Genomic DNA, 17,918 nt, shown 5'->3' with positions numbered 1-17,918 from the left:
TCACTTTTATTAATTAGACACTTTTCATGTTTTGAAGGATTATTTACCCTTTTTAACCACTTTATGTTAGAAATAGCTATGCATGCCATGAAGAATAGCAGTACCACATTCACATTGTGCTATATTGCAAATGGTTTATTTATTATTAATTATTTATTTAGACAATGCGGGTCACCATAGATGTCGTGTTACCATTATGTGCAAACCTGAATCCCTAATTCAGCAAATAATTGAACTAATTATATAATCAAGAGCTGAGGCTGGAATAAAAACCAGCATACACACGGCCCTCCATGGCACTAAGTTTGAGACCACTGTGCTACGATATCTATCTAATTTTTAGACCAATGGCCTTTAATTTTATCATTGTTTATCCTCCTTCTACAATGTCAGATCATTGAGTTCAATGTGATTTTCCAGCCTTGGGTGAGCTAGTCTATGATGCATTCTAACTGGTTGTAAGCCTTAGTTGTAAGCTCTTGCCCTTCCAACAATGGGACCAGTACAAGGGTTTCATCCTCAGCAAAGATCTTGGTTCAGTCCCCCTGCAGGCCTTACACTGTTGTCTCACTTTGACATTACTGATTGTAGACTTAACTATGATGCATGAGACAGTGCTTTCAGAGTTCTGGGGTGGCTCAGAGGGTAAATTCGCTGGTATTTCCCAGCCTGAAAGTGTGGGTTCAATTCCCACTCAAGGAGTGTGATTAATCTCTGTCTCTCAAACATACTGATGGCCGGGCTGGATTGAGTGAGAGACAGGCAATAATCACCCAACTTGAGCACCAATGACATCCACGGTTAGTGGATTGGGGGAATGCTAGTGCATGTACTCACTGAGGTGCTCCAGAACTCTGTGCTCAATGACCTGTCTGTCATGGATAAACTTTTGTCTCATTTTGACTTCTGTGATTGTAGGCTTAACTATGATGTTGGGCTGAGAGAGTTCATTTATGGTGACTGAAACGAAAAACAAACGAGAACGCGCAATAATTATTAAATAAAACAGTTGATTGCGCACCTTTTTTATTATCTTAAATTTTAAATCGTCCTTATAATTATGCGACGTGCGCTATATAACGCCAGTGAGTAAAAGGAGGAAAAAATTAACGCCCTCCCCCTTTACTTCAGTACATACGGTTTGACCAACCGTGACGCAATGTTTGTGTTTTTTAAAGTTTTGTGGGATATGTAGTCAATAACGCGTCGCGATTGCTGAAGCCGGCGAGACGGTGGACTTCATTTCCCGAGTAAACCATCGTCGAAAGACATGCGGTGGCCATCTGCAACTCGTAAATATACTTCCGCCTGCAGGGCTGCAGAAAGGTAATTACATATTTTGCTACAAGCCAATGCTTACTATGCAATGTCTGAATGCTCACTTTAACTATGTTTTGAAATATTACTTCGTGTGCTTCCTGTGTGATACGCGATAATATCCGTACATTTAACCAACCTTGCAAAATACGGTTTGCATCGATAAACAAACAACCGAACTAGCTAGCTGCCTAGCTAATGTCGCTAGCTAGCTATGTAGATAACACTAGCTGGACAGCCATCAAAGAATCAACAAACCAGTTAACGTTAGCGAGTTTTGTTAGCTGCATTTGATGAATTGGTTGGTTTGACATTTCTATAGTTTTCTGTTTGCTGGTCATATCAAGCCTTCCTGCAGCCTGTTGAGCGAATTCATAACTGTCATTACAACTACATGTGGTCATGCTGTTTGTAAATACTACCGGTGTTTACAGAAACTGTACGCAGAACCTTTCTTGCATTACAGCCTTAAATGAAACTACATTAAACATGATTTATCCCACCTTCATTTGCACATGGTATTCAGTAATATCCCACATTTCTGAGAATTTATTAAAAATGAAATTCTATAATAACTGAGTTGTGTAAGTGTGGACATTTTTCTCCATCCATTTTCCCCTCTGTCCCGACGAGAGCCCTAGTGCGTTCTCAATGAGAAACGCCCCCATAACAGGATGCTTCGCTGTAGGGCTGGTGTTCTGTGTTGATGTGCTGATGTGTGTTTTGGACAGAATTTCTATTTTGGTTTCATTAGATCGCAAAACATTTCATGACATTGCTTCAGAGTTCAGTGTGTTTTTGCATATGTCAAAGGAGACATATGCAAAAGGCTTTTTTGAGTAGGGCCTTTCTTCTTGCCACCCTGTCATATAGGCCAGTATTGTGGAGAGCTTGGGATATTGTTGTCACATGCACACATTGACCAGTCTTTGCCATAACGGACTGCAGCTGCAGCTCATTAAAAGATGCCATTGGCCTCTTGGTGACCTCTCTGATTAGTCTCCTCTGTGCTCGTTCATCCTGTTTGCAGGGACGGCCTGATCTATGCAAGATCTCAGTGGTGATTCACTGTGTTATTTGAGTCTTTTGATATCTCGTTATGCTCATCTCCTGATTTGTGTCTGTCTGCAGTTTTACCTCTGAGTCCATTAGAATGCTCTTTGTTGTTCATGGTTTGTTCTTTGCTGTGTAATGCACTTCCCTGCAGAGGAAGCCTACAGAAACAGATTGTTTCATTGTGTGCTAATCAGAATTACTATAACTGGACACAGGTAGGGGCCAGTCAGCTTGGTGTGTGATGTAGGAGTTTGGTTATGCGTGAGCTAATGCACCATTACAATCATTAGGGTGTGTCTGTTTTATGCAAATTTTTTAAAATGAGTTCTCAGGTATTTTGAGAATTGTTTTCACTTGGATATTGTGGAATACCATGTGTCAATACATGTAAAAAATCAGATTTGATGTGCTTTTTATTTAAGGCTGTAATGCAGTAAGAGGGAACACTGTGGAAGGGTTGTATACACGTTCTATAGCCAGGTGACTGCAGGTGAAAGAGTATGACGTGTGCATGTTGCGGAAGATGAGGACAGGGCCTTTATGTATGTTGGTATCTGGATGTGAGTTATTTAACTCAGTTGGAAGGCTCACCACCTTAGATGTGCGGAGGAGAATATGTACATGTGAGATATTTGAAGAAACTGACACACCCGCATGGCTGTATCTGTTATCTGTTCTCCTGCGCAGGTCTAAGGTGATGGGCCTGCTAACTGTCATTTTAGTAATTCACACCCAGATTCCAACATACATAAATTACCTGTCCTCATCTTTAACTACATGCACATTTCATACACTTTCCCATGTATTCACCACATACAGTGGCTATAGTTAATGTCTCTGCCAGTCTTATATACTTCTGCCTTTATACAGTAAACTGAGTTTAGCTTCAATTGTGGGTAATGGGAAAAATCTGCATGTATTCGTCAGCCTTTCAAAAATAGACTTTAGTGTTATACTTCCTCTGCTGTAATTCAATTTTTTGTCCAGCAGAGGGAGACATATTCTTCGCCTGTAGCACCCTGTACTAATGCAGTCCTGTCAACCCTCTTTTAACAAAGATTGTTAATGCCTCTGTTTTCATTTGCATAATGTATGTTCATAGGTAACATATTTTGATTATATTTTGTTTATTTTAAACATTCCCCCCTCTTTTTTTCTCTCCAGCTTGTCTGCAGAAGCAGGAAGTCCCCAGATGGAGGCGCTGTGTATGTATGAGTTTGGTTTTGTTTGTTTTTGTTTCTATGCACCACTTTTGGTGTATATTAGTGCATTACTACTGCCAGTCTTACATACTGCTACCTTTCTGCAATCAAATGAGTTCATTTGATTGCGTAGTAGTATGGGGGACTGTCAGTAGTAATGCACTAACGGAGAGTGGGGCCCCTGTCAAAAATTTTTTTTTTTTTTTACCTTCCGAAAATTTTGAATTTGCAAAAAAATATTATAACCCCCATGTTGTATTCTGGGAAATTCCGGGGGGCCAGATTGCCTGCCCGTCCACTCACACCACACACACACCTCCCCCACCCTTGGGGACCACCGACGTTGCTCAGGTGCGGTCTCAGGGACTCGAACCATCAACCTCTACCTCCTGAGGATCGGTTCAGCCCCCTACGCCACATACTCCTTCGCATTTATCACTCATTTTTTTGTGCACTTACACAGCACAACGGACAAAAGCTGCGTAAACTGAAAAGGGGAAAGCAGGGCTTGAACCTCTGACCTTGCTAGTGGAAAACGAGAACCATTCCTCTGCACCACTGTAACTTTGACATTGTTTCTGTTTTTCCTGCAGTGACATGAAGACAGTCAGACCTCAGAAGTAGAAACTGAAGGGACGGACCGGGATTCGAACCCGGAAGCTCCGTGTTCCGAGCTTCGGACAATACCTTTACGCCACCGTCGTGTTAGCGGTTGCGCGGCTGCAGAAGTGGCCTGATGATGAGACAACCCACGTATAAGCGAAACAAAGACAAAGGGGGGTTCGAACCCCCAACCTCTGCGTCCGTAGGCAAAGACAATACCGTTGCGCCACCTTCTCTTCTGTGAATCGGCCGGCTCTTCTATGGGTAGAAGAAGATGACGCAACAGAACTATTTCCCAAAAAAAAAAGAAAAACGCTGGAACCCCCCTGGCCGTGGCTGGCTCAAATCTGCTGGGCGTGATGCAGTGACTGGAAGCTGATGGGAAACGCCACTGTTAAAAAAATTACGTGAGGCTTGAACCCTGAAGCTTCTGGTCTTGAGACCAGGTCCCTAACCACTACACCACAGTGGTTTTGTTGTGTTGAAGGCTGATTCAGTGGATATAAGACTTTGATATCACAGAAACTTTGCCTTCATCTACTAACTTCGGACCTGAAGGCGATGAACCTTGTTACCTATGTCTTACAGCCGGTTCTTAGAGCCACAGCAGAGCGGTGAGTTAGGGGAAGCACCAGACAGACAGAACAGAAGGGGGATTGAACTTGCTACCTTGGGCTTTGTGGAACAGGGTACTCTGTCTTGCGCCACGAAGCCCTTCAAGAGTTCCTGGGTGCTCATTAGTGAACTTATTCTCAGACCCATCAGAAATAAACAGGAAGAGCTCAGCTTTGAATCACACAGATCCAGATTAGGTGCCCTCCTAAAATGAACTCTAAGAAACTGCGGCAAAATATAAACTGACACTCTAACATATTTTGGCTTCTTTAAATAAAGCTTTTGATTCATTGAAGGAATTCCTTTGCATTTGTGATTTATAATTAGAACAACAGGTGACTGACAAGTCCTGTTCAAACAGATGACCTAATTAAAGGTGTAATGTTGTTGCATCTTATAGGTGTGCCTGAAAGTAATTAGTTGGTTACATTTTTTATACCTTTGAATGTTTTCTTTCACAAAGATGAAAAATGAGATTTAATTTAAACACTCATATTCTGTTTTTATAAACTGCAGTGGATATGTATTGGGGACAGCGCTTGTAAATGCATTTTATTTTCTTTTAAATAATGAAATAAAATTAATTGTGTTTTGGAATTTTATTCTGCAATTCCATTTCAGTCTTGAAAGTTGTGCTGCCATTGCTGAATAAAAATAATGCACAATAAGAACAGTGAGTTTTGGTTTCAGTAGATCTTTATTATCCCCAGAGGGCAACTTGTGTGCAGCATTAAAATCCACATACATTTAATAACCATACAAAAAATCGACTTGTACATTGCAACATTTTTTAAATCGGATTTCCTCTGCTGTAATACCATTTTCTGTCCAGCAGAGGGAGGCAAACTCCTGACATTACATTGCATTATTCGGCAGACGTTTTTATCCAAAGTGACGTACAATAAGTGCATAAAGAAGGTCATTGGAACAACTACAAAACACAGATCCAATAAGGCACAATACTCATTTTGTAACAGTTATTCATAGCCATGAACACATTAAGTCCAGTTCACACATTAAACATTACTCTGACCTAACCTCTGCTAAGTAAAACTAGGAGGCATGACAAGCTACAACATCAAGATAATGATACAAAGTACAGTATAAGTGCTGGATGGCGGTACAGGTAACATGAAATTGGCACAGGAGGTACATGTGTAGCATAAAAGAGGGGAATTTAAGTGAAAAAATTATCCCAGATTCATCCGAATGGCAGGGGTGCAAGTGGCGCTGTTTCCACAGAGCGGAGTGGTCGAGCTGGCGTGTAGGATTGAATCATGTCCTGTAAGTAGCCGGGGGCCGTCCTGTTGGCTGCAGGGTAGGCGAGGATCTGGACTTTGAACCTGGTCCTGGCAGCGACCGGTAGCCAGTGGAGTGAACTCAGCAGAGGAGTGACTTGGGATAACTTGGGAAGGTTGAAGGCGAGTCGGGGAGCAGCATTCTGAATCGGGACATGTGAAGCCCAGCACCGATGCCTCCGAAGCACTCCCCTCAGCTCCTTTAAAAAAAGAAGGGACCAGTTAAAACCATTTAAATTGATAATCAAACCAATATATGTAAAGCGAGATGCATGTATACTGTATTTTGGTACAATCTACATATCAGGCTGTGTAATTTAGTTTTTAGTCACACACTAAACAGAGGTAAACCAGTGGAGTACACCAATGTGTGTGTGAATCTACTACCCTGGAGAAGTGAAGACTAATCTTAATCCTTAACATGCAAGTGATTTACAGCAACGTGCACACAAACACCCCGGAAATCAGTTTTCAACAATATTCCGATTAAGCATCTGCATGTTTCAGAAAAACACGATTTCTCTAATACCTGGGTTTTACGTGGATTCTTTTAATAATCATATAAGGCCAATTAGTTGTGTCCAAAAATAATTACTTCACACCGCTCTGCGTGATGCTTCTGCTTCTTCTTCTCTTTGTATGATTCTGGCAGGTTAAACACTTCCACACGCATTACTGCCCTCTGCTGATCGTTAAAAAACCTCACCTGATCCTCAGATGCATCCGTGCATATAGTCCAGTTGCATACAAACAAATCCAACTTTCCTTTCAAATAGTTACTGCTTCTTCTTGTCTGAAAAAAGAAAAAGGAAAGTCCTAATTCTAAAATAACATTGAATACCATCTTACTTTCCTGTATTTTACATTATAATAACATGTTCAACTGTTGCAGGCATGCCACACCGTCATACCCACCTGGGTGTTTCCTTACTATCCCTATCGCTTAAAACCACAAGTGCCTCAGAATTAATGTTGCTGGTTTAACTGTACTGATCCTCCCCCCCCCCTGCATAAAGATATACATTGCACTAGGTAATAATGCTCAAAGCATAGGCTCTGCATCTTGTGGCCATTGTTTGTCAACAATTTAGAAGTGGTTTGATGGTCCTAGGCCCTATTATCTAGGAGCTATTGAACTTGAAAGCATTTGTCATCTGTATTTTTTTCAATAATCAATTGAAATACCTAATTGGAAATATTTGTGTAAAATTGCACTAGGTAATAATGCTCAAAGCATAGGCTCTGCATCTTGTGGCCATTGTTTGTCAACAATTTAGAAGTGGTTTGATGGTCCTAGGCCCTATTATCTAGGAGCTTGTATGTCAGACCTGCATGTATCATTATGTCCAAATCCCCCTCCACTAAAAAAAAGACTTAATGAAGGAGGAGACATTTTGTCACAATTCTGAAAAATAAATGTATTTGCATATTTATAGATTCAGGATTTTTTTATTGAAGAAGTGTCTGTCTGAACTAGACACTTTCTCTGTGAATCCCTTTGAGACAAGTGTGATATAGGGCTATATAAATAAACACAATTCCACTTGAGAAGGCATCAGAAGGAATTTCGAGATTTAAAAAAAAATGTGGAAAAACCAGACAAATTATATTTAGATATATACATCTTCAAACATATCCTTGGGGGATATTTAAAATATAACCTCACAAAGTGTGTCTTTACGTCTCTCCTCATGTCTTGTTGAGCTAGGTTGAGCTGCCCTCCCCAGAGAACAAGAGTGTCAGGGAGAGAGAGGAGAGCGAGGAACAGGAAAGAGAGAGCCAGGAACAGGAAAGAGAGCCAGGAACAGGAAAGAGAGAGCCAGGAACAGGAAAGAGAGAGCCAGGAGCAGGACTTCAATTACTTTGCCCGCCCTGAGCTTTCCATGTTCGATACTTTTTTAGATTTCCACCCTCAGCAGAGAACCAACAATCAGGTTGTGCAAAAGGTATTCACCTGCAAAGATGGCACCAGCAGGAAGTGGCTCACATATTGCGAGGAACAGCATACATTGTTTTGTTTTATATGTATGGCATTTGGAAAGAGCACTGACACCAGCAAGTTCATTACTGGACTCTCAGGATGGAGACGTGTACACCAGCGTACAGAGGAGCACGAAAAGAGCGATACACACCGAAAGTGTGCGGAAGCTTATTTCCTAAGGTACAAAAAGGGAGATATCCAGAGCAAGTTTGCCGGCAGTCAGATGTCTGCTCATAGGCAGCAAGTCAGAAAGAAACGCCAGGTTTTGGAGCGTGTAGTGGATGTGGTTAAAGTGTTTGGAATGAGGGGCCTGAGCTACCAGCATATGAAGAATGAGGCAGCATACAACTGGGATGACAATACCCTAGACCATGGAAACTTTTTGGAGCTCATCCTTTTATTAGGAAAGTATGATGTCAGTCTCAAAGAGCATCTTGATGATTGCATAAAGAAGAGCAAGGAATTGCATGAATCAAGTGGAACAAAAGGTAGAGGATCACTTATCACCCTACTGTCCAAAACCACTGTGAACTCCGTGATCGATAGCATTGGCCATCTAATTCAGGAGAGCATTGCCAGTGACGTCCAGAAAGCTGGCATGTTCACTGTTCAGCTGGACACTACACAAGATATAACCAGCCAGGATCAGTGTGCAGTCGTCTTGCGTTGTGTTACTGAGGCTGTGCAGGAGAGGCTTGTTGGTAAATGGTAAATGGACTGCATTTATATAGCGCTTTTATCCAAAGCGCTTTACAATTGATGCCTCTCATTCGCCAGAGCAGTTAGAGGTTAGGGGTTAGGTGTCTTGCTCAAGGACACTTCAACATGCCCAGGGCGGGGTTTGAACCGGCAACCCTCCGACTGCCAGACAATCGGTCTTACCTCCTGAGCTATGTCGCCCCGTTGCTGTAGTGAAGTGCCATGCATCCACTGGGCAATACTTCGTGGACTTGCTCTCAGAAGTCTTAGATCGCCTGAAACTGGACAAGGCCATGTGTATCGGAAATTCAACAGATGGGGCATCAAATATGCAGGGCCAGTACAGAGGGTTTTCAGCATTGATGACGTCCGAGTCTCCCACTCACGTGCATGTATGGTGCTACGCTCATGTACTAAATCTAGTGCTGGGTGACACTACTGGAAGTGTTATCGAAAGTGGATCCCTCTTCAGTCTACTGAATGACATAGCTGTGTTCATCAAGGACTCCTACCAGAGGGTCATTCTGTGGGACAACCAAGCCCAAGACAAAAGCCACAGACGCCTATCTCCAATTGGAGAAACAAGGTGGGGCTCCAAGCACGAAGCTGTCAAAAAAGTGTTTGGACACTTTGGTAAACCAGCCAGCAGCCTCTTCATCGATACAGTGCTCTCACTGGCAGCCATAGAGCAGCAGGCAAAAGAGAAGCCAACCGTCCGTGCTAAAGCACGAGGATTCAAAGAGGGCCTCCTGAAATTCGAAACGGTGTTAACAGCACAGATATTCCTGCGAGTATTTGAGCAAACCACTCCACTATCAAAGTACCTCCAGACAAAAGGGATGGAAATCCTCTCTGCCCATCGTATGGTGATCGCCACACAAGACAGCCTCAAAAACATCAGCAGGGATTTCACAACTGTGAAGGCAGCTGCAGACACATTTGTCAAATGGGCAAATGAGAACCTTGAAGTGAGAGAGGGAGGAACAGACATCGAAGTGGAGGATTCACTACCTCAGAAAAGACAAAAGAAAAAAAAAAACGGGGCTGGAGAGATGGCTCAACATGAGGCACTTAGCGATGCTATGAGATCGTATGAGGTGAATGTCCACCACGCAATTCTGGACACGGCTAGCGAGGCCCTCCACAGAAGATTCATGACACATGGCACTCTCTTTGCTGATTTAGCATGCCTGGACCCCAGGAACTTCGACCAGATCAAGACCACGGCCCTTCCCAACAATGCTCTCCAAGACCTCAGCAAATGTCTCATCAAATTTGACAGGGGTTACAGTGGACAATCTTCAGTCAGAACTGAAAAGTTTTGCTGGACAGTGGGACAGGCTTAAAGCATCCCATGTAGATGAGTACCATCCCAGAACGGTAGAAGATGGATCTGCAGGAGAGGAAGAGGAGCCTGATATCGTGAACAAAACCTGCGCCTCCTGCAGAAATCGCCCACTCTGCTGCTTTAAAGTACTTCGGCAGTTCAACATGCTGTCAGATGCCTATCATCTCCTTGGGCTTGCCTACAAGTACCTGCTGACGCTTCCCCTGACTCAGGTGGCCTGCGAGAGAACATTTTCCACACTGAAATTCATCAAGAGCAGACTGAGGAGCACCCTGTCAGCAGACAAGCTGGAGACATTCTTGTTGATGGCCACCGAAAAAGACGTCCTGATGGGGTTGGACTCCGACATGATCATTGACAGGGTAGCTGAGAAGAGTGCGCTCGTGAGAAAGCTGCTCCTGCAGCCTAACAAGGTGAGATGAAAAACAATTCAAATGATTAAGAAAATATTCATTGTCATTTAGCAGCTCTGTTTACTTCAAGACTGACCCCCACCACCTCTCTCTCTCTCTTACAGGATGCCCTCCTAAAGCCTTTCCCAGATTCCCCATATGTGTACAATTCTCTAGATTTTTCTAAATTAGTAGTAGTCGTACTTTAAAGATACTGTGATCATTTAACTCACTCAATCATTTTCATCTTCCTCTCTCTGTCTGCCCCTCTTTCTTTTAAAGGTTGTCTTGTTTGAGGAGGATATATTTTACGTCTGTTTTGACTTGGTGAGTATAGTCATGCAATTCTGTTATTTGTTTCCCTGAATATTCTGATCTGAATCTGTCATGTACTGTAATCAATTATGTTATTATTGATCACGTCTCTCTGCCCCCCCTTTTGTGTCTCTCTCTCCCTCTCGCTCTCTTTCTCCCTCCCTCTCTCTCCCGTTCTCTTTCTCCCTCCCTCTCTCCCTCTCTCCCTCTGTCTGTCTCTCTCCATCTCTCCCTCTCTCTCACTCTTTCTCTGTCTCTCTCTCTCTCTCTCTCCCTCCGTCCCTCTCTCTGTGTCTCGGTTTCTCTCCTCTCTCTTTCTCTCTTTCTCTCTCTCTCTCTCTCTCTCTCTCTCTCTCACTCCAGCTTTAAGGATGCCATCACTTCTGTTCTGTGTGATCCACGATTGTCCAGGGGATTGACAGGGCTAGGGATCCTTTTTTGTTGGTGAGTATACAATCTATACAACTATATAACTTTTACTAATGATGCTGCATCATGTCTCACATCTCCCTCTCACATTCACAGGATGCCTTTGTTTGTTTGCAAAGATTTTACAGAGTTCACACAGATCTTTTTTTAATTGGCGAGTTTACAATCAATCTATACAGCACTACTTTGTCTCTAAATACACTGATCATCTGATCAATCATTTATCATGTTTACTTTCTCTCCACCATATGTACAGGATGCCCTCGCTTCTGTTTTTTAAATGCCTGCAGCCTTTTCCAGATTCCCACTCTAGTATGTATACAATTACCTCTACATTTTTCTAAATTAAAGATACTGTGATAATTTAACTCACTCAATTATTTCCATCTTCCTCTCTCTGTCTGCCTCTCTTTATTTTAAAGGTTGTCTTGTTTGAGGAGATCTTTTCTATCCGTTTGTGTTCACAAGCAACATTTACTTGGTGAGTGAGTATAGTTATGCAATTCTGTTTTTTGTTTCCCAGAACATTCTGATCTGTACTGTAATCAATTATGTTATTATTGATCATGTCCCTCTCTCCCCCCCTCTCTCCCTCTGTCTCTCTTTCTGTCTCTCTCTCTCTCACCCCCTCTGTCTCTTTCTCTCTCTCCAGCTTTAAGGATGCCCTCAGTTCTGTGAACCATGATTGTCCAGGAGATTATTTATTTAAGACCTTTATTCTTTGCCTTTGAATGGCAATCAATGTACAGTGAATGTGTTTATTTTTTACATAAAATTGTATTAAATCATTTGAATTATTCATACAACATCTAGCAGAGTTTTTCTTTAACAATTATTTATTGAGTATGGGTATTGTTTACTCCACAGCCACCTCTGATCACCAGGATCAAGAGTGAGTGAGTACACTGCTCCACTTGCATTGGTATACTTGACTTGTCCATAACACTCCGCTCTGTAGGGGGTTTGGCAAATGGTTAGATATGCATCATATACATATTGAACGGTCTGCGAGGATGTTGTTCTGATGGGCGGTGTCCGACCGATTGCAGGGCCTATTTTTTGTCCCAGTCCAGCCCTGATTCAGTACAATAAGAAGAAATGTAAAAACATTAAAAGAATGAAGAAAACATACTTCCACAACTACTACAACCACTACACAAATTTGAATGTAGTTGAACTACCGGCAAACTGCAGCAAAATGTCATGAAACTACGAGTTTAACAGCATGTATTTAAACTACCTCCCAGACACTGCATATCAGAAGAATTATACCTTTTGGCATTGACCCTCCCCCTCCTTATAAGTCATAACACTATTGCATGTCAGTGTTAAATCAATTGTAATTGGGTGGTGTATAGCCATTGTCTGTTTTAGGGAGACATTTGAGAACACGGAGAAGGTTTTCAGTACCACATCGGCCTTTCACAGAGCAAAACAAACTTAATTCATCCAAAAACAGTTAATAAATGATTCTAAATTTCAGTTGCAATGTCCATGTAATTTACAAAACAGTACCGTTTGCATGTGTTTCTCCGTGTTTGATATTTCGTTAAATCCCGTTTCATTCAGTTCATATTTGCAATACGGTATTTCTTTTTTTCCAGAATCAGTTCATTTCGTCCGCTCGCTCAACAAACACCACTCAGTCAGCTAAATAACCCGTAAAAATCAAAGAAACCAACAAAGAAAAAATAATTAAATCAGCACTTATCGTCCCGTCCCGTCAGTCAGTCGTAGGCGTTTCAGTCCGAACCCAAGCTGTACCCTGCGCAGTTTGGGAGTTTTGGCTTTTGCTTGTAGAGTTTGTAGATAATGTCTTGTCGGCCAGGTGGGATTAATTCGTATTAGAGTCCGGCTCTTCCGTAGCGATCACGGTAGGATTAATTTTCTTGTACTTCGAAATGACTCTTTTCTTATCCGACCAATTACACACAGCTTTTCTCGCTTTTATTTTTCTCAGCTCCCGGGGTTTAACTTTCCGCTTGCAGATTCAAACTCTCTCGCAGCCGCCATTCAAAAAACTCTCCCACTGACGCCGTTGTCTCCGCAATTATTGACGTGGAAAAGGGGGCAGGGCTGTTGCACACCTCACGCACCCACGGACACCTGACCTGTCCTGTCAACACAGGGCCGTCACAACACACATACTCTCACATACGCACCCACACACACACATAGGCACCTACACACTAACTTGATGATGGTGGTGGACAGCGCTGTCTAACAATTCGGTACATATAATGTACTATGTTGTGACGAGTCAGATGTTACAGTATTAAATTATAGTTCATAAGTGAAACACTCTCTCAGCAAGGTAGCTGGGTACCGCTACACAGAAACTCATAGCACCATTCAGACAAATCAAATTGCAATTCAAAGTGTTTTACAAGCGATTGACAAAACATAAAATGTTAAAATGGATTTACAGACTAAAGGTGGGTAGTTAAGATAATAAAAAATACATAATAAAATACAATACAAACAATAAAAATAACAAGAAATAAAATGACAAAATATTACACAAAGTAAATTTTATGAAAAAACAGTGAAATGTTAATAAAATGAAATGCATGATCAACAGTAAAGTGTTGATAAAACAAAATAGAATAAAATAAATGATGATGATAATAAATAAAATAAGTGTAAATACTAAGACCATAAAATTGGCCTTTCTCCTAGCAGGATTTGCATTTTTTTCTCTCATTTGTTTGGGAAAGGAAGTCCTTTATAATTAGAGAAAATTTGTTGAAGTAATGTGTCCTAATTTCTGAATATTTTTCACAATGTAGGAGAAAGCGCATCTCTGTTTCCACCTCTCCTGTCTTAAAGTGATCACATATACGTTGTTATTTTGGTAACCATGTATTCCAGTGTCTGCCTTTTTCAATGCAAGTGTGTGGTCGCTCAGCCTGTACTTGGTCAGGATCTGCCTCGGCTTTGTATCTCTGACAGAGAAGAGATACTCAGCAAATTTGTAGTCTCTTTTTAGGGTCCGATAGCAATCTAGTTGGTTTTGTGTTTTGGTTACATTATCCCAATATTCCAAAGAAGAGATTTTGATCTGTTTCATTACTTGGTTTACTTCGATTTGTTGGTAAGCAGTGCTGGAATTGAGATGCATCCAGAATTTTAATGCTCTTTTTTGGATACTGTCTGTATTTGTTGGTAACGGCTCGGGTCTGGGTTACTTTAAAAAATTTTAAAGCAATTAATACTTAGATGAGTTTATACGGGGAGATGGGGTTCGATGGGAGAAGGATCCGATTCGGACTGTCATAAGGTTGATAGAACTTAGTTGAGTTATTAAATTTAAATTCATTTATTGTATTATTTCAAATTTAATTATTAGGGGGTCACCCTCAGCTACCCTGTTAATGGCACAGCATTCTGAATACTGAACCCAGACTAACTGGAGATCACCCTTTATCAGCCTCAACACTTAAAATTATTTAGAGGGAACTGGCACTTATGAATTCAAATGTTTCTATTTTACTTTGTTGGTGGATCATTCCATCAGCATGAGAGAGGAAACATAAACACACATATACAAAAATATAAGCTTCAATGACTAATAATTGTTATTGGAAGTTAAGCAGTTTGGTTGTAATATGGGATAGGATATTGGCACAGTATAGCACAGTACAATTCCGTACATATAATGTACAATGCAGTGACGAATCACGTTACAGTATTAGTATTATAGTTCATAAGTGAAACGCCCTCTCAACAAGGCTGCTGGGTACCGCTACACAGAAACTCACTATGGTACTAATAACTACTAAAATAATTTTAGGCACGTAGCCTATGATTAGTATGAGACAGACAACAATCAGTTACACTCGACTCATAACACAAAGTTCTTTAACCATGCAATTAGGTTTACCGTCTACCCACTGTCTTGCTACTGCTGGCTCCATACGCATGTATGCATATCCTAGCATACCAATAGCTAACAGTAGGTTAAACTTTGAATTATGGTGTTACTTACGAGTCGGAGTGTGGAGGAGAAAATTATCCCCGAGACCCAGCTGAGGCAGCACGCGCTCAAAGCTGGAAAATGCAGCTTTAGACAGGCCAGCTTGATCGGCGACACCGGACTCCCAACACGAGCCCGTCAGCACACACGGCTCCAAAGCGGTGCGAACACTCTTAAGTCCAACGGTACAGTGATCCAGGGTTATTCGGTGGGGACACCGAGGCTAGGGTAGCTTCCTAAAAATCAACGTGAGCCACGGCTCGGGTACGGAGGAAAAAAGGAAAAATTTGAACAAGATAAAAAGAAGAGACGCGGCCTCGGTGGTCATTGCCTTAAAAACATGGTCGGGATAGAGCGGTCTGAGCTGTCATTGGCTGCTTGGAGGGCACATCTTCCTATCACGTCCGCCTCTCCCATTGTGGGGCGGGTTTCAAAAACTTTGATAAATATTTATTCAATTTTGATCGAGTTGGATAATTATTTAGCAATACAAGAAAGGTGGATATACTTTGTACCCAGACCTTCTTTGTGTGTATTACAATATACCCATACCAAACATGATTACTTTTGGTTCAGGTTACAAGAAGATGAAGAAATTTTTTCATTTTTAAGATGTGCAGGCCAGGGAACTCTAATACTGTAATATTCTAATAGCCTGCACTCACTTTGAGTTTTTCAGACCTGTTGGATATTGTCATTGTATTTGCAAATTATTCAATTAGACTTTCCTCCATTCACTGGTGTGAATGAAGTGGCCTTGAAATACTGAGGGTGCCCGCTAGTCGCCGGTGGTGCTCTATAGGGATACGCAGCAGTTATCTAGGCACTGAGTTGGCACAGCCCAAAGATATCACACCATGGGGGTTCACACCGCGAGCGTGGTTAACAGCGAATGAACATTCGTTACTATGCCTCCTCTGCGTGCAAGGAGGTTGTTGATCCCCCCCAGTGTCATCTATAGCTTTGATCTTAGAATTATGAGTATCTGGCATGAGGGGTCTGGCGATCCTGAAGGGAAGTGGAAGATAGTGTTGGAATGTTGAAAGTAACAGACAGACTCATTTGGGAGCTTATGCAGAAATAAAGAATGTGAGCCCTCAGAGAGAGGACTGCAGAGAAACAACTTACAACTGCCCTACAGGACACAGAGAGAGGGGGTCCAGGGCTGTCAGGAAACAGAACACATACTGCTCTGCAGCTGGAATCTTAGTGATCTTCTGCTCTGGCTGCATGGAAATGAACTGAATTTTGAAGGTTTCTGAAGAACTTCCAGACTGCAAAAGCACTGCCAGCCAGAACCAGCAGCAACACCATCACTCCCACCACTATCCCAGCCACTGCTCCAGCAGAGCGTCCTGCAGAGAACATGGAGACAGAGGGACTCATTTGGGAGAAATAGAGAAGAACAGGTAATAATCAAGAAGGAAAGACTACAATAATAATATGAATAACAACAACAATGATAATAACAACAACATCAATAATAATGGATGGATAGTGGAAAGACAGAAAAATTGACAAAGCTAGGCTACATCTTAGAAACCATAGCTTAAGATTGCAAAAGTCTAAAACCTATACTTTTGTGTCTCTTATGTGTATTGTGCTCAAGGGGACAATAAAACATGAGGCATTGTGAAAGAATAATTTTTATTTTATATTAATATTATTATTATTATTTCCATTATTTTCCAAATGGATTGCAGCAGCCATAAGTCAGAGGAATAACAGAGTGGACCAGTAAGATGCTGAGCCCTGCATCTGCACAAACACAAAGAGCTGAAGAGGAGGACCATACCTGAGACTTGCAGAGAGACAGAGCCGATGGTCTTGTTGGTCTCAGGATCGGTCACCTTGTAGACTCCGGCATGCTCCAGTGTCACACTCCTCAGCAAAAGGGTGTAGTTCTGGGCCAGAAGCTCACATCTCTGAGCACAACGCTCCCCATACCTGGCTGGGCCTTTATTTGCATCGAGCATCAGCACCTCATCTGAACCAAGGCCTGCACTGAATGTTACCCTCACTGGGTCTGCGGTATAGAGCGGTATGGAGAGCAAACCACCGGCCTTCACTGTGAGGTTCTGGGGTGGGTGGCCTGTGAGGACAGGGAATTCATTTACATATTTTACATTTACATGCATATTTACAGGGGATATGAACACATTATCAACAGCAGTCAGCTTGATCATGTAAAAAGGTAAAAATGATACGGGGCAAATTATGGCATCCAAAAATTACTGGTGTCATCTTTCATCAAATCTGCGGTACATCAAGCAATACCTCTGTAAATTATGAAACATTGTTACACTTGCCTTCATTAAAATTACCACATGAAAAAATAATACACACCAGACACACTTATACACCTGAGCTTCTCGGCTGCCCTACAGAACTGAAAATCTAAAGTGAATTTTACCTGTCAAAACGACACTGGCAGAATCTGGATTCCCCCTCACTTTTGGACTGTTGTAGAAGCACTGGTAGTCGCCTTCATCTGAAAACCGTGTCTGTCTGATGGTTAAAGACATGTTTCCATAGAGGGCTTGTTCTGGGGAAACTAAAGCTCTGTTCTCGAACCCGGGCCCATATGTGATGATGTTCTTATGGAGCTGGTAAACGTTCTCTCCACCTCTCTTCCAGAGGATATCCAGACCATCAGCACGCGCTCGTGTATTAATTTTCCCAAAACA

At 41.9% G+C, this 17,918-nt stretch overlaps 1 protein-coding gene and 2 long non-coding RNA genes across 4 annotated transcripts in view; 2 read left to right on the top strand and 1 right to left on the bottom strand.

The window, feature by feature from the left end:
- The first annotated feature begins 1,202 nt into the window (after window positions 1-1,202).
- Window positions 1,203-5,470, top strand: LOC118218865. The gene is made up of 3 exons (XR_004763569.1): window positions 1,203-1,326; window positions 3,538-3,578; window positions 4,169-5,470. It is a non-coding gene; the product is annotated as an uncharacterized LOC118218865 (long non-coding RNA).
- Window positions 5,471-11,159: 5,689 nt separating this feature from the next.
- Window positions 11,160-11,834, top strand: LOC118218876. Its single transcript, XR_004763584.1, has 3 exons — window positions 11,160-11,270; window positions 11,512-11,567; window positions 11,678-11,834. It is a non-coding gene; the product is annotated as an uncharacterized LOC118218876 (long non-coding RNA).
- A 2,313-nt stretch (window positions 11,835-14,147) lies between these two features.
- Window positions 14,148-17,918, bottom strand: part of LOC118218854 — a 184,163-nt gene continuing 180,392 nt past the window's right edge. For both annotated transcript variants that reach the window (XM_035401593.1, XM_035401592.1), the window contains exon 14: window positions 14,148-16,586. In XM_035401593.1, coding sequence (XP_035257484.1) covers window positions 16,438-16,586 — 149 coding nt within the window. In that variant the 3' untranslated portion in view covers window positions 14,148-16,437. The remainder of the gene's footprint in view (window positions 16,587-17,918) is intronic.

Source organism: Anguilla anguilla, chromosome 19, assembly GCF_013347855.1.
Source record: "Anguilla anguilla isolate fAngAng1 chromosome 19, fAngAng1.pri, whole genome shotgun sequence".
NCBI classification, from domain to species: domain Eukaryota; kingdom Metazoa; phylum Chordata; class Actinopteri; order Anguilliformes; family Anguillidae; genus Anguilla; species Anguilla anguilla.
Note: the sequence above shows the minus strand (reverse complement) of the source record. Positions and strands in the feature narration are given on the sequence as shown.